Source organism: Tympanuchus pallidicinctus, unplaced genomic scaffold (assembly GCF_026119805.1).
Source record: "Tympanuchus pallidicinctus isolate F22 unplaced genomic scaffold, pur_lepc_1.0 scaffold7, whole genome shotgun sequence".
In the NCBI taxonomy this organism is placed as follows: domain Eukaryota; kingdom Metazoa; phylum Chordata; class Aves; order Galliformes; family Phasianidae; genus Tympanuchus; species Tympanuchus pallidicinctus.
In genome coordinates, this window is record NW_026294791.1 from 26,355,035 (window position 1) to 26,380,226 (window position 25,192).

Consider the following 25,192-nt stretch of genomic DNA (forward strand, 5'->3'; position numbering starts at 1 on the left):
TTTTGCTGATAAAGTTTTTTTTCTTTTGTCAATGACCATTTTCTTTATATAGCAACAGAAGAAAAAAAAAATTTAGGCTCCAAAACCTTTCACAAAAGTGAAATTGGTGGCATGGCAACTTCAACCCTTCCCCCCGCCCCCCTTTTTTGTTTTCCAAAAGACATTTGAAGTTCATTTCTCTTTCAGCAAATCCCACTGTTTAAAATCGGAGGTTCAAAGACCCACACCCAGGAGCTGCCTCCCACCCCAGCAGTGCTGGAAAGCCCCTTCCTCACCTCCCCGCCATCTGCATGGATCTCAAGGGATGAGTTTTTCCACACCCACCCGTAGGTGTTTTCCAAACCAATCCCAGCGTTGACTGACCTGTAACAAACCCCCCTCCCACCCCATCCTCGCCCCGTTCTGTGAGTTTTACTGAGCAGATACATGAAGGCATAGATAAGACTAGTAAGACAGAATATACTCATCATCCCTATCACAACGCTATGTCTCTAAGGCATGCCATCCTAACCACGATGAGATGGAAAGCCAGCTGGCTTCCTGCACGTCCCATCTCGTGTACCTGAGGGAGGGAGAAGGGGATCTGAGCTTGCTCTCAGGCTTGCCGCCCTCGCTCCTTCTTTGTCTCCTCTTTTGTTATTCCATTGTCTTTTCCTCTCTTCAAAGCCACCATCCTTCCTTCCTCTTCAGCTTCTTCATCTCTCCCAGAGGTTCCAATCCCTTTGTGTGTGTGTATTGGAGGCTGGTTTCTAACACTGCTGCTTCTCCTTCAGCTTGGAGCTAAGAAACGTGGGTGATGTCTGAGGATGTTTTCAGGAATAACCCCTGCGTTGGGGTGGAGAGGAAAAACAGGTTGAAAACCTGAATACATGGGACAGTGGAGGCAATGGGTTTAGAGGAGTCTAGCTATCAGATTATGTAAGTTGGGTGCTCGTGGATGAGATGCCCAGCTAGAACATATCGAAGCATTAGCTTTGGGGTTCAGCAGGATGGGGACTCATCCCTGGAGGCGTTCCTACATGCTCTGGCTGCCCTCCCTGGTCTGGGATCTCCGTGCTCCCTCACCTCTCAAGGTATGTAAACAACTGCCTGGAAATAGCATGGCTGGATCTGAGGGATTCAGCATGTTTGCTGCAAAGACCCTGTATGTGCAGACTGTGTCGTTTCACCCAGCGTTTTTGCGGTTAGGGAGGTGACAGCTGCCTTCTCTGAAGGGGGCTGTGGCACACTTCCAACAGGGAGGACAGCAGTGCCCAGCAGGTCACCAACCATAGTACAAAGTCTCATCTTTGAAGCTTCCAAAGAGCAACTTACGAATTCTTGTAGGTGTGGGGGAAAAAAAAAAGTTAGCTCTTTCTTTCCCCAAAATATCTTGGAGTAGTCTCAGCCTCCGTGTGTGCTGTTACCACACTGTCCCTTGCTGGGGATAAACAAAGTGCCCTAGAATTCCCTAAATCTCACCAGCCCAGGTCTGCAGGGAATGGGCAGATGTCCAGGAGCAATAGACTCTAGAAATGTGAAGCTGGAAGGAGCAAAGGCAGGGATAAAGGTGTGAAGGAAAGCAAGACTTGTACCCTCTTCCCTGTGGCTGCCAGCTTTCAAGAGGCTGAGCCACCAGCAGGATCCTTGCACCCTGGGATACCCAGCAGGACAGCAGCTTGCTTAAGTAACCCTTATCTGTGCAGGGCTCAAATTATTCCCTTTTGCTCCATGCTACATGCCTTATTTTTTGGCATCTGGCTGAGCAGCTTCCGCCAGGCTTGTCACAGGCAGGAAGGCAGGAAACTGGCTTGTCCCAAGGGATGTATGAAGTATCTGAAGCCAGTTTGGAAGGGTGAATATATCATGCATAAACTTTTCAAAGACAGGAAGAGGAAAGGAGAGAAAGGAAAAATGGGAATTTGACAGCCAGCATTGGAGAGCCTGGAGGCTTGAGGATGAGGACGGGCCCAGCCCTGAACAGCTGAGCCAGGCCTGGAGCAATTCTCATCAGTGGCGCCAGGCCACCTCTTCCCCTCTTCTTCCTTCCTTGCTTCTTGGTGTTGTAAATAGCGGATCCCTTTCCAGGGGTTGTAGGCTGCCTCTTCTGACATGGGGCTGGAGTATAGCATCTATCCTTGGCTTTGGAGTGGGCTGAGTTCGCTTGCAGACAAGGAGAAGTGAGATGTGACATTCCCCTGATAAGTTATGCTTTGGCAGCACTGCTTGCCCCTTCAGAAATACCATCTTTATGACCTGTCAGAGCCAAGTGAAGGATTTCGGTGGCTGGGGTGTCCTTACTGCTGGCCTGAGGAGGTTCTGCGGGGCACAGAACCACTTGCATTATGCCTGCCCACTGCCCACCAGGATTACATGGGAAGCAGGGCACTGTGGCAAGAGAGCTAAGGAGCTTGCACTACAACTATTTAATTAAAAAAAAAAAACAAAGAAAAAGAAAAAGAAAGAAAAATATTCACTTAGATTTGTTGAGCAAAGAGGAAGCTCCTGCTCTGAGCATGCTGGGAGGACGGACCGGGGGGACCATTTCCCAGTGACATGCTGGGAGGAGGGATGGAGCTGTCCCTCAGTGAGCACACTGAGAACATCTCTGCCCCCCTCCCTCCCCGTATACAATGGGGAGGACAGTTCCCATAAGAAAAAGAGACCAAACCATTCCCCGTGGGGCCGTGCCGCCAGTCCCTGGATGTTGCTGCACTACGGAGCATCGGCGCCGAGAGTGAGAGGCCATGGGGTGGGGAGAGAGATGGAGACACAGAAAGAGAGAGAAAAGTGTGATGGAGAGCTGTAGAGACGTGGGACGACAGGGCTGTTCTGCTGCAGGGCCTCTGGCACTTAGCCGGAGGTGTTGATGTAGAGCTGGCTCTTGAGGATGTAGTCGATGACAGGCTGGCAGAGGTAATCCACAACGTGTCCATCCCCGTGCTGCAGGGCCAGTCTAGGGGAGCAGGGGAAGAGGAGTGTCAGAGCCTACGTGGGGAGTTGGACCGCCCCTTTCCAGGAATTTGGGCTTCCTGAGCAGGGGCTGGGAACATGGTGGTGTCCCCGTGAATGGAGGGGTTGGCTGGGAGCACCCTCACCATCACCCACCTGCTTTTGGTGGAGCTGACGACTGACATGGGGTGGTTCGAGTCGTCCTTCACCACCAGGATGTTGTTCTGTGGGTGGAGAAAGAAGAGGTGAGGGAAGGGAGGGATGAAAATCAGTGTTTGCCCCACCCGTGTCTGGTTGGCCATGGAGGTCTGCTACTTGGTGGCCACATAAGTGATCCCAGTTAGCAGCTGAGGCAAAACCAAGGGGGGGAACTCTCCAGGACCCATGTGCAGTGTGACCTTGGTGGAGCCTGGGGGGCACTTCGAAGCTCTCGAGAAGGTTTAATCTCATGGAAAGTGTGTAGCAAAGAGCGAGGGAGTGCAACAAAGACAGCATGCAGTCTGGAGAGCAAGACTGTGAGGAGCAGCTGAGGTGCTGTGGCTTGCTCAGCCCAGAGCAGGACAGAAGGACAGGGACAGGGCCTGTGTGAGCAGCGTGGAAGGGGGGAGGGTCAGGAGTAGGGAAAGGGTCTGCTCTGTGGGGCAGCAGGTGTGGCCCTGAGCTGTCAGAGCTCAAGGAGTGCTGGGACGCTGCTCTCAGCCACAGGGGTTGGGCTCAGTGTTCCCTCTTGGGTCCCTTCTAACTGAGGATATTCCATGATTCTCTGGCTCCCTGACTATGTATGAATCCACTTACTTTGTACTTGCGGAGTATTGAGGAGTGGTTCATGATCCGATCAGGGTCTGCTCCATCCCGGGGCACCACCACGATCCCAAACTCCCCAACAATCACCTCCATCTAGATAGAATTAACGCAGAGAGAGTTTTCATGACCTGCCAGTGCAAAATCTGCCACAGCCTTCCAACCCCCACCCCGAGCAGATGTGCACCCTGCAAGTACTTGGCAAAACCTGGATGGGGGTTAACCTCAGATTTTCTCTTTCTGGACAGCTTTTGGGAAAAAACTTGGATTTATTAAGGAGTGATGCTGGTGACACGCAGAGTGATCTGTTGTGGATGAAATAAAAAGGAACAGGGTTAAACTCTGTTAATGAATGTTGAAGTTAGGCTTCAGGGAGAACTTGTCATGGTAGTAAGGATAGCAGCAGATGTTGCCTGAGGATGACATGAACTCTGCCTCACTGGAGATTGGAGCGGAGGAAGCAGCAGCTGCACTGCTGCATGTTGTCTTTACAGCCCCTCATCCCTGGATTTCTTTGTGTTGATGTTATTATTTATTAGTATCTCGGAGATGGTACTCTGGAGCAGATCACCAGGACAAACTCTCCTCAGGATGGAAGGGAAAAGGATTCTTGGGGTGGTGCATGGATCCAGCACCATCCTGCATACTGGGAGTAGATTGCTCCCATTGCTGTGGAGGGATGGTGACTTCTCCAGTGTTAATTGAAGCATTTTTCATCTGTAGTAGTGTTTGAGACAGGCTCATCTCAGTGCACTGAACTGTGCCTGAATTCTAGTGGGATGCTGTAGAAGCACCAACATCAAAGCCAAATACAGAGCTAAACCATCTCTGTAGAGATAATTTGCCATCTGCAGGTTGGATCTGCCTTTGCAAGGGGGAGGAAAAGTGACTTCTCCATTGCTTTTCATGTGTTTTGCCATGTGGTTGTGGTCTTGACTGCTCTCAAAATCTCACTACAGTCGTTACTGCATATTGCTTGCCCACGTGAGATGGTGTCAGGCAATGTCTGGCTGAGGGTAGACATCATTTTTCTTCTCAGTTTTCTCTTTTCTTCTTTGTTATTATTTTACTTATTTTCTTCCTTTATTATTATTATTTACTCTTCTTCTGTTAGGTGCAAGCTGCTGGTATGATTTTAAGGGTCTTTCATTTCTAACATAAGGGCAACACTTCTCTTACATCAGCTTTTTTGTAAACCAGGGGTGCAGAAGCCCCTGTTGTTTGCGCACCAGAGACAAGTGATGGGGGTGGGGGGAAAACCAGAGCAGCACTCAGGAGATGGTGGAGGAGGAGGGATGGAGCCCGGGGAAGGGAAGAAAGAGGCCCTGGCAGTGACTCACATCAGACTCGTTCCAGAGGCCAGGGATGCAGAAGGATTCCAGCAGGTCACTACCACAGAGCAGGAGGATGCGCAGTTCTGAAGGAAGGAAGCAGAAATGCTCAGAGATGGGAGAGAGCAGGGCTGAGTACACCTCTCCCCCTCCTTTCTTACCATCCCGTTGCTCTGCTCAAGGGTGTTCTCTTTCACCAAAACACCATCTTTTGCCAAAATGAATCCTGCTAAAGAGGCTGCAGTCCTTGCATCCCTGATGATACCGAACAGAAAGCCATCCCTGAACTATCCTGTGCACTATTTCTGCTTCTCTCCTGCACTGCTGGGTCATTTTCAGCATTGCTGTGGGCTGCTGAGACACCTAGATGTGCCCTAAATGCGTGGTATCCCTCGGGGTCAGGAGGCATTTCTGTATTTTCAGACACATGTAAGTGCTTTGTGGCCTGTTGCAGGGTCTTGATCTGCAGATATGTGTGGAGCTGCACTGAGCATTTGGCATGGCTTGATTTTTCTACAGCAAAGCTGAGCAGTGCAACTGCATGATGAAGCACTCGAGCTTTTAGGATTTATTTGTTGGTTTGGAAACCCAAAAGAGGAAAGCTACAAAACTGCTCAAGTAAGGAGGGGTGGTCAGAGGAGATGTCAAGCAGTTCAGTGCTGCCTGGCACCAGGAGTGGTGATGGTTCAGCATCCTTTACTTGCCACCAGATTTCTGGTGGTGCTGATGGTGGTGGGGGCTGCATACTCACCAATCTCCTCGTATCTCATCACAGTCCCCAGGTTGGCATTTTCATCTGGGAGAGAAGAATAGAGTTACTGATACCTGGCAGGGGGTGCTGGGGAGGCAGGTGGGGCTGCGGGTGATGCTGTACTCCTGTACCTACCCACAAAGGTGAAGCGCTCCATGGGTGGGCGAACGCAGCAGATCCGACTCAGGCTTTCTCCTACCTTCCCCAGGATCTTTGCTGAAGGCAGAGAAGAAAAGTAAGTTAGGGAGAGGCTTCATCCATGGCTGATTGCCCTCACGGAGCATGGGATGCTCCCATGCATGGGGACAGCAACTCCCACGTCTCCTCTGGCAGATGACTCAGCCTTCATATAACCAAATATCCCTCAGGCACTATGAGCCTGCTGAGAGACCTCACCCAGGTCAGCTGAAAAATAAAATGATTGTTTTTTTCAGCTGGAGCAGAAAAGAACAGAAATACACCGCCAGGAGTGTGGAGGGAGCTAGACTGGTGTTCATCAGGAACATGGAGGCAGGTCAGCTTAACACAGAGTTATAGAAATCTTTCGTTAAGTTTGGGACCAACCAAAAATTAATCTGAGTCATGAGGCAGGTTGGGGATCCTTAGGCTGCAAGGAGCACAAGCACACTGCTATTCCCCAACCCCAGTGGTGCCAGCAAGCTAGAAAACTGGGAAGAGGGAATGGGAACACTTCTCCACCATTAGAGGTGAAAGAGGACTTGGAGGAGCTCAGGAGCATTCCTGAGCAAGTGTTTGGTACCTCATGATGGGGTATGAGGAACAGGTGGCCAGTTCCTCCCCTTCCTGCGCAGAGCCACCTACCTGCGGTGGGCTTGTTGGACACGTTGTTGTTCTGGTAGATAGGCTGCGTAGATTCATTCTGGGGCTGTCCGATCACAGGGGTAATGGAGGGAGTGTTGACATTGGAGAGGATGCAGCCAGTCACCCTCTGCAGCAAGAGAAAAATTTAGTGGTAAAGATGGCTTCCCCAAGGCTGGAGGTGATTCTTGAAACTTTTGCTGCTCTGGTAGCCACCCCCTCTCACTGAAGATGAAGGTCATCATTAGTGACAGACCTATCCATCTCACTTTAGCTTTCCCGTTGCTTTATAATCTCTAGCCTTGGGCTAGTAGGACCCTACTGTCTTTCATTTAGAGAAAAAACCTGTTTGTTCCCTGCTGATTGATGATAATGCAAGTAGTTCATCCAAGGGGCTCAGTTTGCTTTCAGAGGCAGGGAAGAGGAGCAGAGAACAACTGTGACATAATATCTTGTGTACTTCTCCAGGTCAGGAACATATATCTTCTCCATCTGTCCCAGCCATGTTCTAGGCACTGATGTACACCTCTGGGCTCCAGATCTATCCAGGCAGAGGATGGTGTCTGCAGCTTGATTCTGGTGCAGGACCAGGGCACGAGATGCAGCGGGACTCACCTTCATCAGGTCACGGTGGTGCTCCAGCACACTGCAGGTGGTCTGCCAGGTGTCCTGGTAGCACTCCCAGGGGTCCACCCTGCAGAAGCACAGTGAAGCAGCAGCATTAGTTGGTGGCCGCTGCCTTTATGTTCTCACCACACCACCTCCTTCCTCCAAACCTTCCACCCAGCTCTCTCTAGTAGCTTCATCCCTCCATTCCCTGTCCTGGAGTGGGAGAGAACCTGAACGTGTGCCCATGCCCAGACTCCTCCATACTCTTAACTCCTGACCCCCTGGGCTCGGATATATCTGCGTGTAGTGTGATCTTCCTGATGGCATTACTGGTTCCAGCTCACATGTGGGCTTTCGTGGACCAGGGATTGCTGCTGTGTAGCCCCAGCACCCCCTCCCTGCAGTGGTCTTTGTCACTCACCGGATCCAGTCGGAAGATTGCACAGCCAGCTGGCACATGGTCAGGCGGTGCCGGCTGGACACCAGGCCCTGGAACAGTGAAACTGAGGATTAAAAGGAGGCAGTGCATAAAGATTATCTGAGTTCCTTGTTTCTGGATAAGAAGTATTCCTGCCTTTCAAAGCTGAAGGTCTCAGTGTGGTTACCTGGGGTATGGTGGGTCCAGGCCCAGGGGTGGCTTTTCCGGTTGAAATTTCTGCATCTCACAAGAGAGGAGCAAAATCTCCTTTCTTATTTTAGATTTTTTTCCTCTTCAGAATAAAACTCATTTGTATTATAATAAGAACTGGCTTTAAAATCATTTAACCAACACAACCCCCAAAAATGACCCCCATCATTTTGGATGGTAGCATTTCTCTTTCCTTTCTGGTTTTATCTGGTTGCAGGCTCTCGCTATAAGTTTTGTCTGAAGACTGCTGGTTTTATCCCTCACCATCTTCTTGGAGGCTTTCTTGTGGCTTCTCAATGCTTGACATTGCACATACAAAGAAGAGGTAACAGGAACAACTCACCGTCTTCCCATAGGAATCATGCACAGGTGAGACAATGCCACCGATGACGATGAACCGTCCAGTCTTGTGCAGGTAATCACGGGCTCTCTCTAGAGGAGAGCAAGAGGGGATCAGTGCATTAACCCATTCCATCAAGCCCCACAGAACTGGCTTTATGGCTTTGCCAAATGCTGTTTGAGGGTTTCACCTCCAGCTTCATATGGCCATCACCTGCCTTGCCCTAAAAACTGAACCCTCAGCTGCCAGTTGTGAATCTGTTATTTTTCAACACCCCCCAGAAATAGAGAATCCTAAGGGCTCTATCATGTTCATCCTCATCCTCCTCATTGGCTTTTCTTGCCTTCTGCATGGCTTGGGTGCAGCAGGATAGCTGGAGGAACATTTCGAAAGCAAATAAGACTGGCCAGCCTGCATGGCTGAGATGTGACAGTGGAGTGTGGACATGTGTGCTGCTCATCCAAAATGCTGGATGGGAATGGATGACAGCAGCACAGGGAAAAGTGTTCTGTTTTAGTCTAGATTTCAGCGGAACAACCCTCAGTGCTCTGGGACAAGGTAGAGAAACATCTGCAAGGGTGTCAGCCCTAGAGGCTGATATGGGACTGGAGATGAGGAGGGAGGCCATTTGTGTTTTGGGGTTGCTTTTGTTGTGTGAGCTGGAGTGAGCAGGACAGGGCACAGTGTGCAGCAGGAAGGGAGGGAATTGGAGCAGGGATTGTTCAGTCATCCCTGAAAGGGGCTGGTAGAGATGCTGAGCACTGACCTTCCTGAAGACCCAAAAATACTGTGGAAAGGATTTATGGAGAAAGGGGGCACGTCCTGGGCTCTTTTGGCAGATCCAGAGGAACCCAGCTGAACTCAGGAGGTGATGCATGAAGCCAGGATGCAGACAAATACTTCCTCTGGAACAAATAGCACCCCCAGGTGTGCTCACGTACCTGTGTCTCTATCTAAAGCCACTTTTCTTTGCTTTCATTGTGCAAACAATAACCCACGTAGAACTGCTTGGGCAAAATTATTGTGTTCCCTCAAGATTTGACATGCATAAAAAGGAGTATTGTTCACAGAAACAGCTGTGGGGCACTTGCAAGTCAAGAATGGCACCATGATTACTGTGGACTTTTGTTTCCTGAGCTCTGAGCAGCCCTGGGACATCCTGTGAGACATTTGTTAGCCTTAATGCACCTCCTAGACTCACCCTAAATCCTCTCTCTGGCTTTACTCCCAGTTGTTCTCCGTGCATGTCAGCATCCAGAGAAATAAAAATGGGGGTAAATAATTCAATTTGTGTGGTGGAGCAAGGAGCAAATCATGAATGCCTGAATTAGACATACCTAAAACTGTCCTGCCTGCCTTTGGGATCCCGAGCTTGAAGGTGTTAGCACCAGCAGTTTGGTTTGAATCCTTTTCTCTTTTTCCCATCTTTGCTGGGTATTCCTCTGCCTATTGGGATCCATGTGGAGCATCTTCCTCCATCAGTGGCTCTCACTGACCCAGCTCAACCCTGTGGTATTGGGTCACCAAGGGGGAGAAAATGGGTTGGACAGGGTATTTTAGAGGAGTAGAGGTACTGGATGGGATTTCTGGGAGTTTGTTCCCTTTTGTGCATGTTGAAGTGAGCACCCATGGTACTGATGGAAACAGCAAGGACCAAAGGGCATTCCTGAGGTTGAAGGTTACTTTTTCTGAGGGCACACTCCCATCCTTTTATTTGCAGCTATACTAGGTCAGTGCTATTGCATAATTATTGCTATGGGTGATATAAATCACGTACATAAAAACAACTTATGCAGAAGCTTGGGAGCCCCTTGTGCCTGCTGAGGACTTCCAGAAACGCTGAACCAGTCCCCCAAAAGCATAAAATGAATCACAGGGGAAGAGTGGCAGCTTGTCCCTCTTGGGTGCTCTTTGTGTGCTGCTAGTGAAGTTAATTGCCTTCCCATCACTACCTTCACAGTTAATTTTAATTGATCAGAAAGGGGAAAAAAGTCTTCTTTTATTCTTTTTTTTTTCTGAACGTGACCTTTCTTTCACAGGAGCTGTGTCCTGGTACCTCTTACAGATCTTTGAAAAAAGACATCAGAGAATAAACATCTTGTGATTAAAATGGGAAAAAAAAAAAAAAAAAAAAAAAAAAAAAGAAATTCACTAACAAAAAAATGTTATTGATTTTTAAATTAACACATCCTCTCATTATCCCTGCTTTGCTCTGGCTTGATTTTTCCTTGCCTAGAGAAGATTGAAGTGAATGATCTGTCACCTCCAAGCCTTCCCATTCGTGTACAGCATCTTTATAACATTTACTTTAAGGACAACGAAACAGTTCATATGTTATCTCTGCTTCATGGCTGTCAAGGTGACCAGTGCTCTTAGTTGGCCTTGAGTTTTTGGTGGCCAAATCCAGCAGTTGCAGGCACATATCGGGAATATGAGATAGAAGATGAATATCAGGGGGCAGAACACAAATACCAGGAGACAGAACGTAAAGGCCAGGATAATGATGGGGACCTGGGACAGGTGGCTTTAGGGTGCTATAAAATTGCAGAATTGGTGCTTGCAGCATCTCGATACATCGGTGCTATAATCACAAGACTGCATTAAAGCTTTGTGTTTTTTAGCTGATTTGATTTTCTTTGGCTGAATTACTCTTCAGTACATAGATAGGGAAAGCTACAGGCAGCTGTAGCCACGCCTGTCCAAACACATAAGCTTATCCAGCCCTGAGTATCACCTTCTGCACAAGGCAAGACAAAATTACTTTAGATTTTCTAAGAGGAGATGATGCCTCCCGCCACGGAGTGGTCTTCCAGCCCAAGGTAGCAGTGCTGTGCATTATGTGGGGTTAAGCTGAGTCACTCTGTGCCAACCCAAGTGTTATTTTCTGGATCTGGGGGGTTGGAAATGGGATGCTGGATTTGGTGGGACATTGCTTTGAACATTTAGGGTTGCTCTGCTGTTGCAATGCTTTCTCCAAATCCCCAGGCCATTCCACACTCAGAGCTTTTCTAAATAGAACCTATAGTAATTTTAATGTAAAATATTCTGCTTTTGGAGACCAGGTTGAAGACTCCTTTGTGCCATGGTGGTGCCAAAAACAACTCAGTAGTGTTGCATTCCTCTTCCCATCTGTATTCCTTATGGTCAGCTGTTTGTGCATATCCTAGCCTTATCTCTCTACTTGTTCAAAGATTTTTGCCTGGGAAAAATATCTTTTTGTTATGGTTAAGGATTACTTGTTTCCCTTTTTGGTTAGTGCTGAGGGTTATTATTTTGGGTTAGGGTTAGGGTTTAGGGCTAGCTATTTGTACTAGGGTCAAGGGTTACCCTTTTGGGTTAGGATTAAGGGTCAAGGATTATCCTTTAGGATTAGGGTGAAGGGTTACCATTTGGTGTCAGGGTTAAGGGATGCTGCTTACCAATTTGCAATAGGTTTGAGAGTTACACTTTTGGGTTAAGGTTTAGGGTTACCAATTTTTATTTACTGTTGAGAATTATCCTTTTTGGTTAGAGTCAATAGTTAACCTTGTGTGTTAGTGTAAAGAGACTCAGGATCTGAGTCCCAGTTCCTTTGGTTTTCTGGACTGTTGCCTTTGTGCTCAGCCTGGTGGCAATGTTTCCAAACCAACAGCTTTGCTTACATTGGGCTGGCGTGGGAGAAGTGGGCTGGGCTGAAATGTCCCCAGCCCAACCTTCCTCCCTTCTGCTGTGGAAGCATTTTGTGTGTTTTTGGCACTGCCAAAGTTCTGCAAAATGATGGTGAGGCAGAAGTGATCTCAGGATTCTACGAAAACAATAAACTGTTTTGTCCAGATCGCATAAAAATAATTTAAAAATCCAGCTTCCCTGCTAGGAAATCACTGCTTATTTAAGAGATGTTTCTTTTTGGTGATTCTAACTGAGCATATTTAATCGTAACACTTCTGCTCCATTGGTGCTCCTCCAACACCTAAACTGCTGTGAATGCAATGAAGTATTCCTTGCACATCATTTTTCAAGGTGTGAATTCAAATGCCTTTGTATCTGATTCACATGCACCCCCAGGAGTTCCTTTTTCTCCTTTTTCTTTACAATTGTTTGTTTATTCATTTTCTGCAGAGGAGGAGATGCAGCCCATGGGATGCTATGGGGACATTGCTGCAAACCCACAGGTGCTGGCCCCCTGGCCAAAGTACCTCCTCCTGCAGGGTGAGTGACCCAGATACACAAGCATGATGCTTTACCCTTCTAAATCCTGCCAGGCAAGGTGCCAGAAATTATTCTCAGCCTAATTGAGCGACGTATATAAATATGTATATGACTCTGATTGCCAAATCAGGGGTGTGTTTGTGGCTGCATCCATTTGGGCCTTTAAAAATGCTGAAAAAATGAAATTACCATGGCAGCAAGCTGGGATAGTTATTGAAGCTGAGGTGTGGGACAAAGCCACTGTCCCTCTGTCTCTGAGCTGCTGCCAGAGGGGCTCAGACCCCTCAAAGCTGTCCTCATCCTCATCACAGAGCCTGGCTCCTCTGCCCCAGCTTTTGGTACACCCCAGGAGCTGCAGCTAGTCCCTGAGGGCCAGGATGACGCTTCTGCTACAGAAACAAGCCCTGGCTGCCCTCCAAGGAGAGCTTCCCTTTCCAAAGAAGCAGGAGGAGGGGGAAGAAATATCCCATTAAGCCCCATAATGCTTAATGATTTTCATCTCCAAGCTAATTGCTCTGTTACACTTCCCCCCCCCCCAACCCTGTTAGTCCATAGCCGCATCTAGGCATCACAGAAATAAGAAAATTGGAAGGGACCCTCATGCTAAATGGCTTCAGTTGTTGCTGCTCTTTTCTTTTAATGGCTTTTTGTCGGCACAAAAAAAGAAATGGCCAGCAAATGCCTTGAGAACAGAGCTGGAGGCTGAGCTTTTAAAGCCCGTGAGCCCAGCTAGATGCCCCACCAGTGCCCAACTGCCTGAGGGACAACAAGGGAACCCACTCCAACACCATCTGCTCATCATTCCTGGCTTTGGGAAAGAAAAGTGAAATTAGAGGCTTAAAAAAGAGAGAGAGAGAGAGAGAAGAAAAGGAAAAGGGTGAAGGCTGAGTCAGTTCACAGCAATCTGTGGCCTAGAAATGGCAGAGCATGAGGCCCAATGGCAGGGAGCAGTCCAGTTCCAGTCTATCTGGGTCTCCCAGATCATGCTGTAAAAGAACAGCCTATCTGGTATAACTCAGATTCAAATTAAAATCATCCTGTTTTTCTTTTCTCTTTTCTCAGGACAAGAATATTGCAACAGGATGTGTGCAAATAGGCATACAGTAACTGGGGAAAAAAAACCCAGTGTGTGGAGTCTGAGAACATGTTCTGCAGGAAGAGTCTAATACATGGCAAAGCAACCCACGTCAAAATGCTTTTTCCAAAATGCTGACATATCCTACAATGGAGGGAAGGAGCAGATGGAAGCAGGAATTCCCCATCAGCTTTGTGTGCTGAGTACAGAGGTCCATTATGGGGAGCTCATGTTGGTGCAACCAGCTTCTCTGGGCAGGTGCTGGGCCCATTTTTTCATCTGGCATGTGGTAAGCATGATGCTGTCACTGTCACCAGTTGTAATGACCTTTGAGACAGGTATCCATACAAGCTATGGGCTTCCTCCATGGAGATGTCCAAAACATGGCCCTGGGCACACTTCTGGGTGGCTCTGCTGGAGCAGGATGGGACCAGATGGACCCAAAGGTCTCTTCTGACTCCAACCATTTGCAATTCTGTGTGATTCTGTAATGAGATATGGTACCATTTTTTGCCCAGAGAACTTGGTGGGAAAGTCTTCCTGGCAAAGGACGAGGTGAATGTGCTCAGAGCCTTGCTGGATCCCACCTGAAGCACAGGCAGCCACATCCTGCCAACCATATTCACCTGATGTTTGATACCCACAGCTGCTCCCAGGTTGTCTTGAGGTCTTGGTGATGGTGAGGTAAGAAGTCCAGCAGTGGCTGGTCTGACTTGCTGCAGAAGAAAGGCGATGAGCCCTTTTCTCTCTTCCAGCACAGAGTTTTCTCCTCATTTAGAGATAAATGTGCCAAAATGATTACAGATGAGCATTTGAGAAAAAACGCCTTGAGCCCACTGAGCTGGAGCAGGGAACAGTGCAGTACTGTGCCCTCCCAAGCAGGAAGGAAGAAAAAGAGGTGCTGCAGGGATACAGCAGTCTTGTTTAGCCACAAAAGCCATCAAATTATTTGCCTGAAGCAGGGGATGAGTGCCACCACTGATGGCTACTTTTCTTGCTGCCTGACTCCCTTGGGAGACTGTCTTGGGGCAAATGCTGGCAGAGCTCTATCAATTTCCAGCATGAATCTAGCCCCAAGCTTGTACTGCATGGCTGTATCTCCGCTTCAATTAGAGCCTAAATATCAGTAACCAAAATAAACTCTTTGGTAAACAGAGGAGAGCGTGTTCCAGCTACACCCAATAGCTCTCTTTGGGCACAACTTTTATTGCTGTGGGACCACAGATACAGTCAAGTAGGACAAGCTGAGCATCGAAGGGCACGCAACAAATATTTTCACTATTCTGTCATGGAAAAGGTTCTGCTCTGCTTCTATTAGGACATCAGTGGATGTTGGGTTGGTGCTTTGCTGCTTGTCCTCAGAGAGGTGCTGGTCCACTGCAGGGAGCAGGGATGGACACCCCCATGACCTGGGGTTAGGTCTAAGATAGCTTTTGAGAACCCCTACCTTGTGCAAAGCACATTAGACATGTCCTTGCACAAAGGAAGCTGGAAGCAAAGCTGCTTCTTCCAGTGTTCCCACAGTCCACAGGAGCTCGTCTCCTTTCACCCCGGCCTCAAGGCTTTTCCCATTTCACCTCCCACCAGAGTGAGCTCTTTATTGACACAGTCTTTGCTGAGCTTTCTCCATGCACAGTACCCCAAAAATCCAGCCCTGTTTGGATGAGTGATGGTGGTGCTGGGGAAATGCTTTGATTCAGAGGTTATAAAAGCCAGAGAGAATGTGTTCTCCTCCAAATCTATAGATGCCTTGGCTTCATCCACCTCTTAGGCTGGCTTTGCTTTCCTAGGACCACCTGCTGGCAGAGATTAAGTGACATGCCCAAGGTCCCATGGGAGATGTGGGTGCCACTGTTGGGGTGCAGTTGATCGATGTACTCAGCATCTCGTGGGCATTGCCCAAAAGTAACACAGGAGGGCATGTAGAGGTGTGAGCCTCTTGCTAGTGAGCACATCGGTTTTGAAACGGAAGTACAGGTCCTGATTCTTGTTTGAATAAGGTTGTACGAGTGGATTTCTGTGTTTGCTTGAGTCTGGTTGAGGCAGGAGGTGTGTGGCCCATTTCAGGAGGTGGCATTGTTTTAGAGACAACACAGTGCCTCATCGACCGTAATAAATACTGCTAAATATTTAAGGGCTTATAAATATTTCAGAAGAATCCTTGAGTGGTTACTGATGGAGTTTAGTCAGGTGCTGAGCAAAGCTCCTCCCCTCTGTGGGTCAGGAGGATGAAACGAGATGCCTGAGAGGTCAAGGGGTCAGTGGGTGTTCCTCCACACTGTTGCAGAGCCCGTCCCAAATCAATGTAAAGGAAGCTGAGATGGGAGCATGGACAAATAGAATTTTCCCTGCTACGACATCCAATATCTCACCCAGAAGACTATAAACTATATTTGCCCTTGCTTGGCTGATCCTTCTGCTCTCCAGAGTCCAACAACACCACGCCAATGCAGGGGGGAGCAAAGCTGTCCCGAGTCCCATTGTCAGCTGCAATGTCCTGCAGAGAGTCCCACCAGCGACCTCATTGATCGCCGGAGCTAATTGCACATTCAGATCTTGGAGCAGAGGTGAAATGGAAGTATGAGGCAGCCTCTGCTCCTTGCTCGTGTAGCAGACTGCAGAAACAAAGCCTTTCAAGACCCTGTATGGGCTTTTGCTAGATGAGGGATTTTGCTTCTGCCCATCTGGAGATATATAATTTAAGGAAGAGGGGACAGGACAAGCTGTCCCTCCACTCACATCTCTCCCAGCCCTGTTTCAGGAAGCAAAAGCCTCGTTAAACTGCTTTGCACTTTGGTTGTCCCAACAAGTAAGAAAATGTGATTCTTGAAATTCAAGCCACTGAAACAACACAAGAACAACAAAAACCCCAGCTCCTGCCTCTTCCTCACACTTTCCTTACCCAGATTGGCTCCTTTATCTCCAAAGCCTGTTTACATAACGCAGCAGAGCTCAGCACTGCGCCTTTGGAATAGCAAGGAATAAACAAGGAACAGCCCACTGGAATTTTTCATTGCTCAAATTCTCTTAAGAAGCAATGCAATTGAGAGTTTTACTTTTGATGGCTGAGTCCTCTTTCACTGTTTTTTATCAGAAGTATTCTTTACCTGTCTACTGATCGGTATATGAACTCTCCTCAATAACAGATGCAATGCAGGATATAAGAAAAATTCAACAAAGAAAGTAGGGAAGGGAGAATAGTGGATATTTACTGAATGTTAGATGTTTAGATTCACCCAATGCATCAGCTTTGTTTTTCTGCATGTGTCCAGGAGTTGGCACTGTGTGAAAGGGATTGAGCTGACAAAACGGGTGTAAAGCATGTAGGGTGCTGAGAGCCCCTGTAAGAAGACCACATCTGAACAACAGGGCACAAGTTGCATCCACAGGGCTGAGGCAACGCAGGAGTCAATAAAGCAGTCTGCAAGAGATGATAGTCTGGTTACAGACAGACATGACAGATCTGATTAAAATCACCTATTCAGTATCAGTGATTGATAATGCAAAAAACAACAACAACAAAAAGTGAGTAAAATCAGATGAATGCGAGACAATGAAATAACATCACCATGGTCCATTCTCTGGGGTTTGCCCACTGTGCTGCCTCTGAATCCTTCAGCCTCCAGACAGCTGGATCTCATGAGTGCCAGGCCTTAAAACCACCCTTTGGCAGGGCAGAGAGGTGAAGGAATGCTCTGCTAATCAAAGCTTGATGAGCAGAGGAGGAAATGGTGATGGAGGAGTGGGCATGTCAGAAAGAGTCGAGTTTGATAGGTGGCCAAACTCTGAAGTTGAAACGGACTGTGGATAGAGCGGCATAGAAACATATCAGTAAAACTGAATTTGTTGTGAAAAGTCATCTTCTGGAAGCCGGAAGGCTGCCTGTGAGTGGACAGTTCGTGTGGAGATTCAGAACTTTATAGAGACAAAGCAAATGTCAAATGTGCCAAAATGGGAAATTATTGTGTTTGTAGAGAAACTCTTTGTTCTATAATTAAAGAAAGGGGGAGAAAAAAAATCAACATCAAAACATGGCACTTTGTCTGATCTGATATTTGTTCCCCCTCCCAAGGCCCTGATGTTTCAATCTGCAGAAATAATCAGAAACCTGCTGAACTTCATGCACTCATGGAACAGGCCAAGACCTTTCCCACAGAGTACTATGAAGAAGCTCGCCCAACAAAAGCTTTTGCTTTCAGCTTTTTTTTTTTTTTTCTCTCCAGAGCTGAAGTACTCAGAGTGACCCATGCTGGTCCTGGAGCATTTGACCTTGCAGAGGGACACCTTTAATCCCAGCATAGACCCAAGATTGCCTTCAAAGTGAATTGTATTCTGTTCTTGTTGTTTTGTTTGTTTTAATTTATTTAAAATATGCTTTCTACCTTGCCCAATGGTTTCATGCTCTGGAGGAGGAATCCATGGAGTTTGAGTTCCCTGTGCTGGGGCAGGGTGGAGAAGTGATTTATTCGTCAGAGCAAGCAGACATTTGTCATCTGGAGGGGTGCCAGCACAGGCTTCAGTGTATTTACAGCACCATAAGGATTGAATTTTGCTTTTGACATTGGCCCGTTGGCTTTTGTCCTTTGGGTGGCCTTGCTTGCGTAGTAGCAGGAAAACCTGCAGTGAGGCCAGGGTGGGTCTGCCATGGGGCAACTCAGCCTGCTACAAGGGAAGAGGACTAAGCACATATCCAGAGCTCAGTGTCCGGTGCTAAAGAGAAATTAAAGAGTATTTGTTTAAGTTTGGGACCTGCTTTCCTTCTCTGTGCATCTCTAGAGTATAAATGAGATGGATTTCCATCTCAGGCTGAAGCCAACCAATGACTGTGTTACATCTCGTAACATGTTAGTGCTATGAGACTTAACACGAGATTCTGCCCTCTTTCCTCCTGCCTTTCCTTCCCCTAGCATCCTAGGCTGAGTTTCTCATTGCCACATAAATACAGAGCACACAACTCAAAATTGTGACTCAGAACATACGTACATCTCAAAGCACAGTTGATACCACAAATAACTCAGAGTGTTTTCGGGGCTATGTGGGTGTTGTCACAGCCCTTTAATATGGATGGATGTACAGCACAATATCTCACCTCCTTTTTTATTATATGCTATGTTTGTATTTTATTAATTATTTCAATCAGCATATTTGTTTTATAGACAGAGACGTGAATCAGACTCATTTTATGAGTCCCACGGAGCCAGCCGTGGAACTGGCAGAGTACAGATGGAGCCCTGTTGAGGTAAGTTCTATTCCACACAGATGCAAGGGGTCAGTCATGAGCTGCAGCTTCAGGTCTGAGGTTGTAACAAAATCCCAGCTTCCTGGGAACTCAAACATAAGGGCGGATACTGAGTCTGAAATTCACATCAGGTGGAAAAAAATAACAATGGAGAAATGTTTTCCCCATCAGACAGTGCTTTCAAATAATTAACATGTCTCTTAATCGGGCAAAAATCAGGCGGGGCTTCAGCCTGAATAAAACACGACAGGATCCAAACAGAGAAGTGAGCATACAGTGGTACGTCTGTTGCAACACATCAGTGCAAATCTTATATATCCTCTAAGCTTAACAAGTGCCACGACTTAAAAAGATAAATTGCATCTATTTAAATTAAGCAAATGATCCTAACTGGCTCATCAAACCCAAATATTTGTCTGACAATAAAGACAATCATTTTGCACAAATTCAGCTGTTGGAAATACAATATTTACAGGATGGAGTACTGTTTTTCTGGGCTCTCACAGCACAGAGCTAAGAAAGTAGCACAAGTTTTGGTCAGTATTCCCTTGCCCTCATGTGATTCTTCTTTTAGACGTGGGAGCATGGGGGTCCTCAAACAAGAATGAATAGGGATTTAAAAGTCAGATTCCATGTAGATGACTCATATATCCCTATTCAGGCATCTCAGAACTTTATAGGCCAAGATCTCTCCAGGACATACAGAACAAAAATTCCACATGAAGCCATGTCTTCCCGAAAGATTTCTGAATCTTGTTTATAAGCCTCCAAGTGACAGAATACCTTTTCTTACTTGTTGATTAGCTTTGCTCAAAAGCACACATGAATTTTCTAGTTTGAAGTTGTGCGGTACCCCAACTTGTTCCGGCACCTCCTCACCTTCCTCTGCTAAGTAAAGCAGCCTCCTTCCATCACACGTCCCTCCCCCATGCAGACACTCACAGGCCATGATCTCGTCGCTCCTTAACGGCTTTTGTAGATCTAGATGGAGCCTCTCTCAACTCTCACCATAAAGCCTGTTTCCGGAGCTAATGCAATTCTTGTTACTGTTATTCCAGGAAGGGTTTTGCTAATGCAGTACGTAAAAATAATACTACCTATCTTCCTGTGCTTGATATTTCTCTGCTTGCATGCACCAGGATTGCATTTGTTGCTTTATTTACAGCACCACGCCGTTTATATTCAGTGGGCTGTGTACAATCATTCCTCAGTTCTTGACAACATCACTGTTTGGCACAAGACGTTTGTTTGCCTATTGTTTATATTCGATGTACATTCCTCCTTACTGGCCACATGACTTTGCATTTGACCTCGCTGTTTGAGAAAGACCTTCCTATCAAACAACCCAAGCCAGGCAGCACAACCGGCTCCTGATCTTCATTAATTCCACTTATATCCTGTTTGTGATCACTGCCACTTTTTACCTGAAGAGAATATATGTTTTATTATGAGAGACTGATAAAGATATGAAAAATACTGTGCCAAAATTAAAAAATAAAAAAAATCATTGGGAATCTGAAAATATCTACTGCGTGCTGTTATTTCACTGATAGTTATTTTCCAAAATAAATGTTTTACTAGTATTTAGTCCAGTGAATATGGGTCACATTGATATTTTTAGTATTACGTTTCCTAATCACAGTGTCATCTAAGACAAAATAATGTGTATTTCAAAATCTGTTTTAACAATAGTTACTTCTATTGAACCGAATCTCTATAATTTCATTTAATTATGTCTTGATTTTAAAATAGTTCCTCTTCTCCTTTTTGTTTGCAATTGTTTTTAGATTAGGGAATATATTTTTTTGAAGTTTTCATTGTATTATTGTCCAGTAACACAGTCTGCTTGCACTTACAAAATGAAATTACAGCGTGATCTTTTCCATCTAGAAAGCTATTATTTTCTAGGCTGCTGACCATCTCATTACGATCTGTAAAAACAAAGCCTGACACAGAAATACCCCAAGCTGATTTCAATTACTTTTCTTCTTAGAAATCTATGTACAGCTTATAGAAACCCTAGGGATGCTTCCCCAGCACTATCAAGAGATCGTCGGCATCTGCTCCCTCATCAGACATCAAGGATGTCTCCTTTCTCTGTACTACAGAAAGGTATGTTAAAGGAGATGATCTTTCTGCTCCCATTTCATTTGGTGGTTGGTAGTGGACACTTCACAGTAACAGGACCCCCTTCTCCAGGTAAGTTGCTGCTTGTAGATGGATCTCAAGGCATTTCAAGCTTTATCTGAGTGGTCAGTATTTATGTCATGTCAGACTGCCTTTCACAGAGACTGCCCTTCCTCCTTCTCTCCCTCTTTCCCTCCCTCCCTCCTGTCTTGCCTGAACAGGCTGTAGCAATGGTTTTAGCATCTCCATCATTTGGATCTCGTGGATGCTCAGTAATATCAATCATCTCACATGAAGGTTTCCAATTACTTTGACTCATTATCAGCTGAAAAGCTGGATAGTCTAATATTTCAAATAACTGCCTGTGATTTTCTTCACTTCCAGCAAACCTGGCTTTAGCTGCTTGGCCCAGTCCCTCCCTCCTCAGCCAGGGAGGAAATAAAAGTGCTGCAGAGACCGCAGACTTGCAGACCCTATGGATGAGCAGCAGCTTATAAACACAGACAAGAGTCCTTGCCAGAACCGAACCCGGGGGTTTTGTGGGGGCAGAGCACTTCAAGGGGAATGAAAGCAGAGAACTCTCACAGCTTACGTGAAACGCAAATACAACCCAAGCCTTGATTTCATCCTTTCTCACACGATACAGAAATCAGTCTCCTCGCCTCATCTCCCCATCGTGGTGCCGTTTTCCGCGGTGGCGGCCGGGTTGATTGCCAGCACCGCGCCATCACCTCATCCTCCTCGGACAGCGCTCGGCCGGCCCGGCCCCGAGCCCCCCGCCCCGATGTGCCGCCGCTCTTCCAGAACCACCCGCCGCGGACAGCGCGCGGCCGCTGCGCCCCCGGAGCCGCCCCGGCCCTGCGGTGCCGCCGCCCCCGCCCGCGGCGCTTTCAGCACCACCGAGCGCGGACAGCACCCGGCCAGGGGGCGCAGGAGGCGGCCCGGTGAGACGTGCTGCCCCCGATGCCTCCGTCGGAGCTCCTCTGGACCCCTGGGGAAATCCCCAGCCCCTCCCCGACCCCCTACCGCTGTCCCGGCGGGACTCACCGAACATCTGGATGTGGCCCTTGGTGATGGGATTGAAGGTGCCGCAGGACAGCAGGATAACGTGGGTCTTGGTGGTCTCCGTCATGGTCCCGGCCCGGCCCAGCCCCAGCCGCTTTTTGTGTCTCGGTGCGGCTGCGGCGGCGGGAGGGAAGGAGGGAGGGAGCGGGGCCGGGGCGGGAGAGAAGGCGGGGCCGTGGCTGCGGGAGCGGGGATGGGGCCGAGACCTCCCCCCGCCCCCGCCCGGGGCTGGCGCGGGCAGCCCGGAGTACACAGAGCCCGGCGCCGGCACGGGGACACGCGAGGGTGCAAGCTGGCTTGCCCACGCACAGGTAACACGGGGATACAAGTGGACATGCGTTGCATCAGCTGCCCAAGGAATGGGGGCAGTGGGCAGGCACCGCCTGCATTCACCCGCACAGACTCGGTGTTTGGGTGCAGCCACGCGGAGTGCCTCCGTGGTCCTGCTCAAAGGCCCTGGAGATCCCTGCCCTTCTCTAGGGCTGCAAGGAGAAAACACCCTGGCAGGCACCGAGCACCTTCCTTTCACCAGCTGAAGGAAATGAAATTTCTGTAGATGGGCCAAAAAACAGTCTTTACTGCAAGGTAAACTAACACGAGACCGACTGTTTTCATTTCTCATTTGTGTTCCTCAAGACAGAGCTGTGGGCAGTTGCCTTCAGGCTGCCTTTAGTTGCTGCTTCTCCCCATTTCCCAAACAAAGCCTTTTCTCCCAGCAGGGAGTTGTTGGAGTTATTTGCTTCCACCCAGTTTTCCTTTCCCTTCCTCTATCTGTTAAATCCATTGCCCTCCTCTATCACACCTCTGAGCAGCATACAAGGCAGCACCCCTGGGGAAGAAACCCAAGAAGTCCCTGAGTTGCTCAGAGAACCCCTAAATCCTTCAAGTACAAATCTGGATTAGGTCAGCTGTTAGATTAAGAGTGCACAGTGGCCCCTAACTCATGTGAAAGACTAAAAGTGCCCTGAAAATAATGGCATCACATTTGCAAGAAAGGCCAGGGAAGCAGAGCCACCTTCTTCCATTGGTTGTGTGGGGAGAACAGTGATAAAAAATAAAATAAAATAAAAAAATAAATAAATGAAGAAATAACATCATCAGGAAAGACGTGGTGCACTTTTAGGTTGTCTCAGCAGTGGTGCTGTGCCTTCTCCCTAGCTCTGTAAGGACATCTGATATTTCAGAGAACGGGGTGAGATTTGGAGGTTTGTGCTGGGCTCTTCTTTGTGCTGCACATCCTTGCTTGCCTCGAAAGGCAGTGTCACTGCTTCAGAGGAGTGGCTCTCTGCAGTTCAGTGCTGCACAGCTCTGCCTTTAAAACTACAGCCTTTAATTAGCATTTATCAGCCTCAGGGTGACAGCAGAAAAAGAGGGCATTCCTCAAGCCTCTCTTGGTCATACTTGTGTGCTCATGTGTGTGTGCTCTTGTGCATCTGTCTTCATAAAACTTGTTCTCTTTTTTTTTGGTTGAAGTTAGCCAACAGCTTCAAAAGTTATCTGTGAGACTGAGGGACGGACACCCCTTCCTCAGAAACCAGGCTGAGGAATGGCATCGTGAGCTCTCTATGCTGTGAGCAGCTTTTGCACTGAAGCACTGATGAAACATCAGCGCCTTATTTGTTTGTTTGTTTGTTTGTGTGGGTCTTTTTTCCCCCGAAGCTGATTTAGTGCTACGTTGATTTTTTCCCCTTACTATTTAACAAGTGAAGTGCCTGGATGTGGCAACCTCACAAGCTCAGTCCCCTCTGGGTGGGAACATGACTGCTGGATGAGGCACTGGAGGGGCACTGGGTGACCCTCCACAAGCTTTTGGCACTGAACTAGGAGGTGGCTCTGCACCAGCTGCTTTCCACACTGCTCTCATTCTGTTGTGCATCCCCTCATAGGAAATAAGCTGAAGCACAGGCAAAAGCAATTTTTGGTTAATCTTAACTCTACTGCCACTATGTTTATGTAGGAAATGCTTGTGCAGAGATCTTTTCCCTACAGCCTTCCATAGGAGGCACAACCTGCACCTGCAGGTGCTGCTGTTAGCTATAGAAATGGGGAAAGTGAAAAAATGTGCTTCTCTGAGGAGCGCAGGGTGGATGAGTGCCGGGTGGATGAGTGCCGGGTGGATGACAGATGCTGTACATCGGCTGTCACTTAGCAACGCTGCCGGTGCGGGAAGTGGGTGCTGTGATGCTGGCAAGCCATTGTGGTGGTCAGAGAGCCAGTGGCACAGCCTACCTGTACCCAGGGTGTACAGGAGGAGGCTCTTTCTTCCAATACAGAATATGTTGGCTTGGCAGGAGGTGGGGTGGGGGATGTTCTTTCATATTTTTTCCCACTGTCTTACATCTGAGCACTTTCTAGGGCATCAAACTGACTTTTGAAGATACCTCCTCAGGAAGGTCAGCCTGGGAACAGATTTCTCTCTTGCATCTATTCAGAAGCTGAGCACTGGCCACAGATGCAAACAGCTCCACTGGCATTTAGCATCTGTAATTCTGTCTGAGGTTACAGCTCAGCCATGCAGAATCAGTCTGTGTGGTTATGGGCTGTGGTGGGGGTGGAGATGGGGACACTTGGTGTGACTCCCCACGAATAGCTTTTTTTTCCTTCCTTTCCAAGCCGGATTTAGCTTTTATTTGCTGTGAAAGGGCATATCTTTCCAGAATGCACAGCACATGTTCTCAGAGAATTACAAGTAAATCCATTAGATACTTTATGAATTATAAGGATTAAAAGGGATTTATTTAAGAAAAGCAGCATTTTGACTTTTTTTTTTTTTTTTTTTTTTCCTGTCCAGAATAGGAACAGGATGCCCAGAGAGGCTGTGGATGTCCCATCTCTGGAAGCATCCAAGGCCAGATGGATGGGATTCAGGGCAGCCTGTTCTAGATGATCTTTAAGGCCCCTTCTAGCCTAAGCCATTGTATGAAATGGAATAATGAAGACTTTACACACGTTTATAGACTTAAAAATTCTGAAGTTTTATGTATAGAGTCTGTTTGGAACATTGATATTGCAATTAGGAAAAGAGGCTTTTGAGGCTTTTGTCACTAACCATTAAAACCCATGTCTGGGACAACAACAAATACATTATAACTAATTGCTGAGAGGGACCAATACCAGGCAAAATAAGACTGCTTAAGTATCTTTACACTTGTTTCTTCCTTCAAGTTTTTCAGTTGCTTCAAGTGCTAATTTCCTGCATTCATAATATTTAGATTCTTACAATCATTAAATTGACAGATGATCTGGGGTTTTATCATTCAGCTGTTTTGCACTGTACTCTCTGCTTCC

The 25,192-nt window shown here is 47.4% G+C and overlaps 1 protein-coding gene across 1 annotated transcript; it reads right to left on the reverse strand.

Annotated features, from left to right (window-relative positions):
• Nucleotides 1-466: 466 nt before the first annotated feature.
• NMNAT2 (nicotinamide nucleotide adenylyltransferase 2) lies at nucleotides 467-22,059 on the reverse strand. The gene is made up of 11 exons (XM_052665701.1): nucleotides 21,887-22,059; nucleotides 8,214-8,302; nucleotides 7,664-7,731; nucleotides 7,249-7,327; nucleotides 6,637-6,763; nucleotides 5,950-6,030; nucleotides 5,815-5,859; nucleotides 5,073-5,149; nucleotides 3,727-3,828; nucleotides 3,088-3,155; nucleotides 467-2,935 (listed from the first exon to the last, which is right to left on the reverse strand). Exons 1-11 carry the CDS (start codon nucleotides 21,969-21,971, stop codon nucleotides 2,833-2,835), a joined length of 924 nt encoding a protein of 307 aa, XP_052521661.1. The 5' UTR covers nucleotides 21,972-22,059; the 3' UTR covers nucleotides 467-2,832.
• Between the last annotated feature and the right edge of the window lie 3,133 nt (nucleotides 22,060-25,192).

Coding starts and splice junctions, on each gene's coding strand:
- NMNAT2 (XM_052665701.1), bottom strand. CDS start 21,971: ATGACGGAGACCACCAAGACCCACGTTATCCTGCTGTCCTGCGGCACC. Junction 7,328..7,663: donor CAATCTTCCGACTGGATCCG/GTGAGTGACAAA, acceptor GTGCTTCTGCAG/GGTGGACCCCTGGGAGTGCT. Junction 3,156..3,726: donor CAATACTCCGCAAGTACAAA/GTAAGTGGATTC, acceptor CTCCACCCACAG/AACAACATCCTGGTGGTGAA.